Genomic DNA, 8763 nt, shown 5'->3' on the forward strand with positions numbered 1-8763 from the left:
AGGCGTCCTGTGAAGGGAAAACTCATTTGATTTTGAAGCGATCCTCCCTCTGCTCGGTCTAATCCATTATCTGCCAGCAGCAGGCAGGGGCAAGTCTATCAGGCAGGGCTTAAAAGGCTCTCAAAGCGATTGAAACTGATTTCTCTAGATGACTGTTTCTTCATTTTTCTTTTTTTTTTTATGGAGCTTAAGCTTCAAAGGCTGTTTAGATGGAAATTAAGAAAGTGAATTGCACGACTGTGACTTAACTCCTTCACCACTGGAATCCTGTTTCTCAGACCCGTGCAGTGAGAGTCGATGAGGCTTCAGGACTCATCACTGCCATATACACTGCTGGGCAAAAGTCTTAGACATTTTTCACATGTTGTGGGGGTCTGTCATGATGGGCAATGAGAGACACTCGCGAGCATTAATTAGACCCCCCCCCCCCCCCCCCCCCCCCCCCGAGACCCTATATCAGAGCAGCCATGTATGAGAAATTAGCCATTTCTATTGAATTCACTGGAGCGCGACGTTCAATTGCCTGCTTGCAGAGTGACTTCACCTACTTGCCTCAGAGGGACACATGCATGGCACTGGGGGAGGGCATGCTTGACTCCAAGAAATCTCTGACGGGGTCCTGTCTGCTGGTGTACCTGTGTCTACAGATTGACCCATATTTGTCGTTGCAAACACATCTCACTGACAGCATTGTTCATTTAATTTGAAAAATGCAAAGCCAGGGTGGACGGCAGAGAGCTATTCAGCCTGTGGCAGGTTCTTCAGTTACAGGAGCTATTTATATACAGTATATCTATATTTAAAGCATGAATGACACTCAGTTTGGTATCTTGTCAGCTTTGGGGTGTGCCGTCTTCCAAAATTGGGTGTGTTTCTTTTTCTGTAGAAAAATGTACAAATGACAAATTGGAATAAATAGAGCTGCCAGGAGTTAGCAGTGCTCTTGCCTGCTCTGTGCTGAGTCTCAGAGGGGCTGGAAATACAGGGGCTGGTAAACGGAAAGCTGCAAAGTCTGACTCATTCTACCATATATAGAACAGATCTTAAAAATAAAACAACGCAAAGTGACACCAGGACTGGCTGAAAAGAAACCAAAGAGCCTCTCCTGCTTCAACATCATCTTCTTCACACTGACGCTGCAGGTAGACTCTGCAAAGGCAGAGCTGTGGGTCATCAAGCAGGATGTGCAGAACAGCGGGCTGAATAATAAAATATAATAATAATAATAATAATAATAATAATAATAATAAATAATAATAATAATAATAATAACACAACACTGGGATCTTTACAATAGCGGTCATTATTCGGTTTGGTTTGATATCACACAGGATCTGCTTTGGTAACAGGAGGCTCTCCTGTGTCACTAGCTCTCCCTTGTGTCACACGTTCTAGAACAGCGGGCTCCTGCTGCCGTTCTATATGGAACCATTGTTATACACAGGACCACTGAGGACTCTGCATACTGGGTTCCAAACACAAAGCTTTCTCTAATGGCTTTTATAGAGTGCCCTAAGGAGCGCTCTTTTGAGAGTGTAGCCTGCTCCAGACTGTACTATACCACAGTGCATGCAAGACCCTGTCTGTTTGCATCGGTTTATACAAGCTGCATACAGTAAGTTGTTCAGAAGTGAAGAGAGGGCTAACATACAACAGCTCATAGGGTTACATATTCTGCGATACAGAAATGGATCCTGCATGATAAAAAAAAAGTAAAGTTCGTTGCCCTCTTTGGTAAGAGATGATCTCAAAGAGAGATTGCTTCTTGAAATGTGCAATGCATGTGTAGTATGCTTGGTTATATAGTTATTATTGTTATTGTGATTATTGTGAAAGCTGACCCTTCATGGTAGCTTTCCGATTGCAACTCTCTAGTGCCACCTGGCAGTCATTGGATGGATATGCAGAAGAAAGACAAGAGGTGAACATCGTCATCTCAGGATTGCATATATATATATATATATATATATATATATATATATATATATATATATATATATATATATATACAATTGCTATTTAGCGTGCCCAGTTATTTTACCTCGGATTTTCTATCCAATGTAGAATGCCCAATTATCCCTTCACCCTCATGGTTCTCTCACGTGAATACAAGGGAGAGAGCACCACCTGCTGGTAGAAATGTGAATAGCCCCCTCACTGTATCCACAGTGCCCATTATTCTGCAGGCACCCTAATGCACAAAGCGCGATCAGTAACCCACATCACCTGCGATCTCGCTCTGAGTTCAAACCTATACTGTGCTGGGAAATGTATCAATCTTTAACATGTCTATTAGACAACACAGAGTCAGCCAGATCCATGAAGTCCCTTCTGAAAGCTTCTCACAGTGAAAGCAGAGCAAAGTATAATACAGCATAGTGAATGCATGGTAAGGCATAGGTAAGCTTTATGAAGCCCAGATACGTGTGGTAAAGCATCTGAAAACAAAACCAAAAAAAAAAAACAGGTCAGACCAGGGGAAGTGCATTGAATCACATGGGATAACTGCAAAGAGACAATGAAAACTTTTACAGGGTTCATTGCATTTCCGAACAGTGTTTTGCATATCATGTGTTGCAATATGGAGGCATCTGCATGGTGAGTGTGACTGGATGTTTTCATCAGGGGTGGTAATCTGCAGAGCACAGCCATGCTCAAAGAGAGAAGCACCTGTCAACCGAGCACCCGCTGTGCTACAATCCCTCTGTGCTCTCAGAACTGCTGCTTTGCAGGTAACAGTGTCTCTAATTCCTGTGTATTTACATAGCAGCTACTTAGTCAATACGCGTATACTTACACATAATCACGATGTTATTAAGTATAGTTACAATATAGTTAATGCGTAAATCTTTCTGAATGCTATAACCGTGACCCTAACCCTCTGACCCTAACTCTAATATATGCAAGGGTGTTCAAGTGACTCTATTTACTGTGTGCTATTCTGATGTGGAAGTGGCTGTTTTATCTGTTGTCATGGAAACAGAGGCATGTGAAAGCCCTGTGATTGGAGGATCATGGAGAGACTCAGCTATTTCTGTCCTCTCCTAACACCTGAATCGAGTTCTTACTGATAATGTCACACACACACACACACACACACACGAGAATTTAAAGCTGGACTGTTTACCAGCATAATTAACACAGTTATTCTTGTGCTATATTATTCTCAATACTAATAATCACTGTGTGTGATTTAAAGGCACAGTCATACACACAAAACGCCACATTTAAAGCTAACGCATGCTGAAAGGCGCGGTATTGCAGCGTCGCCTCTTTATCTTGTATGGCAGTCGTTCTAAATATTACAGCTGCTCAAATCTTTTATTCGTGCTTTCTCTAAATGTTAAAGTTGCAATTCAATTCACGCTGCCTGCGACGTGATATAGGCTAGAACATATGAAGTGTCTGTATAGACTGGTCCAGCTTTTTCAGTTCCAGCGCAATGCTTTTCGTTTGTTTGCAGGGTTGCTTTTTTTCATTGTCTGTCAAAGAATTGAATCCGCGTCTGAGAAGAAAACGCCATTGATGTTCCAAAACTGATTGGGACCTGGAAGGGGGCTGGAGGCAGGAAAGCCCGGCCGGTCTATCTGCCGCTTCTCAGACCTGGGGGGCTGGGGGGCTGTGCACATCAGTAACGCTCACAAGCACTTTCAAACCACCCCCTGTAGGGGGCGCTGCCGGCCAGGCGGGTATCACAAACCCCACGGCGGAGAAAGGTTTGCCTGGAATGAAAAACGAGCCCTATCTAGTCTTGTTTATTTGTGTGTTGACATTGCGGTGCTCCGTATACCTGTCGAGTGAAACCCTGTTTCTGCGGGCTGCAGCTGGTTCGCGGCGGCAGGATCTCGCAGAGTGACATTGTGGCAAGCAGGTGCCAAAGGGTGACATGTGTCTCTAACTGAACCTCCCACGTCAGATGACCCTTAGCAACCCCCCCCCCCCCCCCCCCCCCCCCCACACACACACACACACACACACACACACACACACACAATAATACAATCTTTTCTGCTTGTGTTTTGCGTCTTTCATCACAATGTGTGTCTACACAAGTTGCAGAACAATAAAAATAATAAAAAAAAATCAGCCACGTCACGTCACGGGGCTGTTTATTAAACGCTGAGAAACTTCAACGGGTGACCCTGTCAACAGTATATAAGGCCGAGGGTAGTCAGCTGTTAACTGGCCACATTGTACCATCCGTGCTCCAGATGAACCGAGCGAGGAGCGGCGCGCCGGGCTCTAGGACCCGGGGGGAATGCGTGTGCTGGGTGCCGCTGCCTGTCACCCTTCTCTGCAGTGTCTCGATGCATTAGATTCAGGGGAAGAAACTCTGATCAGCTGCATCTGGACCGTCTCACTCATCCAGGACAATAGAAAGCACACACGCAGCAGCCAAGGTACGGACAGCTCCATATACAAATACATGAATATATGTGTATATCAGGGGGCCCGCCATGTGTCTTCTGTTTCAGGGCATGCCGGCTACCAGCAGTGCAGAAGCAGTATGTTTGTATGGTGTGTAACCAGGGTCAAGCTCTGTTTGATTAAATTGGAAATAAGGTTTAAGGCTATGGGTTCAGAAGAAAGAAAAAAAAGGATATACAAAAAAATATATATATAATGATAATAATAAATACATTGGGAAAGAAGAGAAGAACGGTGTGCAGAATGCTCTGCGTTTTAATTGAGGCGATGCCGTCTGTAGGTAGAGGTTGATGCTGAAGTTAAACGGACTCGCTGTTAGCGGTGTATGTGTGCATGTGTGTCTGCGTGCGTGGTTCTCTTAGGTGGGTTTGGCTTTGTCCTACACAGCCCCCTTTCCTGTAGCCCATTTCCACTGTTCCAGATTAGAGTAAAAGGGGGTCCAGTGAAGGGTAGGGGGCTACTAGACCCCTGACTGCGCTGGGGTGAGCATTGGTCTCCGTTGTAAGGACTCACCTCAGAGCCTCGCTCCCTGAGAGGAGAGCGTGAAGCTGGGAGGCCTTGTTGGGAAGCCTCCTTGGAAGGGGGTAGGGTTGGAGCACAGTTTGTCTCTAGCCTAGTGTAGGGGTCGGGTCTCTACAGCGGTATTGAACTGTGTAATGCAGGGCAAGGGTGAACACATTGTGGGCAGGAATGATCAGATCTGCATTTTAGAATGTAAAAGTCTAATTGTGTCAACAACCCTGCTGCTGCGCCTCTTTCCAAATTACAGAGCAGGGTTTTCAACAATTAAAAAATAAGTAAGATGTTCTTGATTGCTGCTGGCACCTTTGGTCTAGGCAGCAGATGTTTTTAAAAAAATCTTTAAATGTTGAAGAAAGAGGATTATTAATTATTTGATTGACCTTTTTAAGTTTAGAGAAAAGGGCAGGGTTTGTTTAGCGCAGTTACTGGTGGAATCAGCCGTCTTGGTTCCAGTAGAAATCCCGCTGCTAGTGACATCAGTCTTTTAATGATAAGGCGAAGTCGGTAAAAAGAAAAAAAAACAGTGCATGGCTTTTATAGATGGACTTGAAAGAACAGAAGTTATCAAACAGAAAAGAATGAGCTGGGTTCGGGGGTCTGTTGTTCTTCAAAGCCACCGAAGTAGAACTCTGTGGAACACAGCCCTACGCATTTGAACAGCAATACGGGCTTCGTGAGCAGCTTACCGCTGGCTTTCCCTGATTTTGAAAACACGCTGTTGACGCTCTGCTGTGGGAGTTTGCCATGGTGGCATGCTGGCACGCTAACTGGTATTACTGGTTTTAGAAGAGTCATCACTGAATAACATTCAAAAACCCTCAAATGGGAAACACATAATGCATTGGGATTAGCTCTGATGCTGTGAACGACAGAGATCTTTAATCAGCATTGTGTACGTTTTTAATTACAGAGACTCTATCCTTCTAGCGACCTTAAAGAACGACACCACATACTGCAATAAAGACAATTGCATGACGGCAGATCAGATTTCCACGAGCATCAATGATATGTGAGCCAGCTTTTGGTTTAATCTCTGTTGAAATCCATTGTGTCTATTGCCACTATCTTTAGAGCAGAGATCACATATAAATACGAGACACTGTTTATCAAAGCCAAGGTCCTTGCTCAGGATCAAAGCCCCCCCCCCCCTTATGGTCCATTCATATTTTTGGCAGCACATTATTGTTTGATACGAAGGCGTGGATCTCTTTAGTAAGTGCATAGACTTATTTAGGAGAAGGCTAAGGATTTCTGCCGTCAGCTACCCGTGTAAAACTGATATGCAGCTGCATCTTTGCAGACATATTTATTATCATCCCTGTTGAATCTGTTGTAATACGACTTTGCTGTGCTTTATGAGGTACCAGGCAAAGCAGAGGCAAAGCTGTCAGGGTTAAAGGTAAACTCCTGTGTAGTTTTGGACCGCTGTGTAGCTACAAACATGACAGCTGATGAATTCAAAGCATCATTTGTTTTTTAAAAGTTCCTGCTTTTGCTTTTATTCCAGGTGGTATTCTGATCTGGAAAAAAAATAACAGACGAGGCAGCCATGAGTGGGCAAAGATGATCTAAGATTATCAGAGGCCATCTACCCAGCCAACAGGGTCATCCGCCCGCACAGCGTCTACAGCTCCACGGGCATTCTCAGGGAACCAGCCAACCTCCACTCAGCACCAGGACCTGGACGCAACTATGAAGGACCTGTTTGGATGACTTCCGTTCCTCCTGAAAGTGTCCTTCTTGCAGTGATGTCCCTCAACACCCTGGGTTGCCTTCCTCAGGGACTGAGAACTCCAGAGAAGCACTGAGCATCACCCCTGGCTGGAAGGAGGATGGGTGATGGATCTGTGAGCCTCAGTGTTGCATCGCTGCCTTCGCCACGCCGATGGAGCTTCCAGCTTCGAACGCGCCGTGGGCCGTCGGGAACGCCTCCGAGCCGGACTTGTATCTCCAGACCTCCCAGCAGCTCTCGGCACGCCCTGGCAACTCCTCCCTGCCCTCCCAGGAAGGCAGCGTGGTCTCCCAGTCCATAGCTCTCTTCTTCATGCTGCTCGTCGACCTCGTGGCCGTGGTGGGCAACATCGCCGTGATGACCGTCATCGCCAAGACCCCGCAGCTGAGGAAGTTTGTCTTCGTGTTCCACTTGTGCCTGGTGGACCTCGTGGCTGCGCTGATTCTGATGCCCCTGGGGATGCTCTCCAGCTCCTCTCTGTTTGATCGAGCCTTCTTCAGCGAGGCCCTGTGCAGGGGCTACCTCTTTCTGAGCGTCTGCTTCATCAGCGTGGTCATCCTCTCCATCTCCGCCATCAACATCGAGCGCTACTACTACGTCGTCCACCCCATGCGCTATGAGGTCAAGATGACCGTCAGCCTGGTGGTCTCGGTGCTGGTCTGCGTCTGGATCAAAGCCATCGTGATGTCCGTAGTCCCTCTGCTCGGCTGGAGCTCCCAAGGATCCTTGCAGGTCAATGGGCATTGCTCACTGCAGTGGAGTGGAGGGAACCGAAAGCTCTTTATCGTGTTTTTCAGCCTCTTCTATTTCCTCTGCCCGGTTTTCATTATCTTGGTGGTGTACTGCAGCATGTTCAAAGTAGCCAGGGTGGCTGCCATGCACCATGGCCCTCTCCCGACGTGGATGGACACTCCCCGTCAGAGATCCGAGTCCCTCAGTAGCAGGTCGACCATGGTCACCGGCTCTGAGGCGGCAAGGACCACCCCGCAGCGGGCGTTTGGAGGGGGCAAGGCAGCTGTGATCCTGGTAGCCGTGGGAGGCCAGTTCCTCTTCTGCTGGCTGCCCTACTTCTCCTTCCACCTCTACTCCGCCCTGGCCACGGCTGAGCCCGCTTCGGCTGCCCAGCTGGAGAGCGTCGTCACCTGGATCGGCTTCTTCTGCTTCACCTCTAACCCGTTCTTCTACGGCTGCCTGAATCGGCAGATCCGCGGGGAGCTCAGCAAGCTCCTCACCTGCTTCTTCAAGCGCTCCCCGGAGGAGGACAGGCTGCCCAGCAGGGAAGCCTCCATCGAGGAGAACTTCCTCCAGTTTCTGCAAGGCACCGGCTGCAACCTGGAGAACGGCAACCCCAACAGCACCTCCAGCCCCAAGCGGGACCCTCAGCAGCAGCAGATTCCCATTGATTTCAGGATACCAGGACAGATAGTGGAGGAGACCTCAGAGTTCATGGATCAGCACCCTCTCAACAGTGATGTAACCATATCGGACAACTGCATAAGAACCATGCCTTCTGCTAAAGCAGAGGTGTAACACTAATAATAATAATAATAATAATAATATAATAATAATAATAATAATTATAGCTTTCTCTGGTTATTATTAGTTTAGAATAATGACCGCTAAGCTAATCAATTTAAGTATGAAGTCGAAGGGAGGAGCTCTTATTTTACTGAGATATTCCACGTTAGTTGGCATTTTTCTTTCTCTATATAAGTCTGTAATGCACATGGAGTTTTTCGTATTTGGTTTTCAGATGCTGTTCCTATATTTTAACAGTTTATAAACACCCCCCCATCCCCCCCCCGTTAAAATCCACTTGACAATCCAAGACAGCTTCAGTGTGTAACAATGCAGAAAAGCCTCCCGATCAAGATTGCTCAGCAGCGTGCAGTTCAATACGAGGGCGCTCAGCAGCGTGCAGTTCAATACGAGGGCGCTCAGCAGCGTGCAGTTCAATACGAGGGCGCTCAGCAGCGTGCAGTTCAATACGAGGGCGCTCAGCAGCGTGCAGTTCAATACGAGGGCGCTCAGCAGCGTGCAGTTCAATACGAGGGCGCTCAGCAGCGTGCAGTTCAATACGA

General features: G+C 47.0%; 1 protein-coding gene across 2 annotated transcripts; it reads left to right on the top strand.

The window, feature by feature from the left end:
* The first annotated feature begins 4077 nt into the window (after window positions 1-4077).
* LOC121299625 (G-protein coupled receptor 61-like) lies at window positions 4078-8262 on the top strand. 2 transcript variants are annotated; one of them, XM_041227469.1, is made up of 3 exons: window positions 4078-4400; window positions 5861-5959; window positions 6458-8262. In XM_041227469.1, exon 3 carries the CDS (start codon window positions 6836-6838, stop codon window positions 8210-8212), a length of 1377 nt encoding a protein of 458 aa, XP_041083403.1. In that variant the 5' UTR covers window positions 4078-4400; window positions 5861-5959; window positions 6458-6835; the 3' UTR covers window positions 8213-8262. The 2 variants fall into 2 exon arrangements, with proteins under 2 accessions (XP_041083403.1, XP_041083402.1); XM_041227468.1 differs by lacking the exon at window positions 5861-5959.
* Window positions 8263-8763: the final 501 nt, after the last annotated feature.

This window comes from Polyodon spathula, chromosome 25 (genome assembly GCF_017654505.1).
Source record: "Polyodon spathula isolate WHYD16114869_AA chromosome 25, ASM1765450v1, whole genome shotgun sequence".
Lineage (NCBI taxonomy): Eukaryota > Metazoa > Chordata > Actinopteri > Acipenseriformes > Polyodontidae > Polyodon > Polyodon spathula.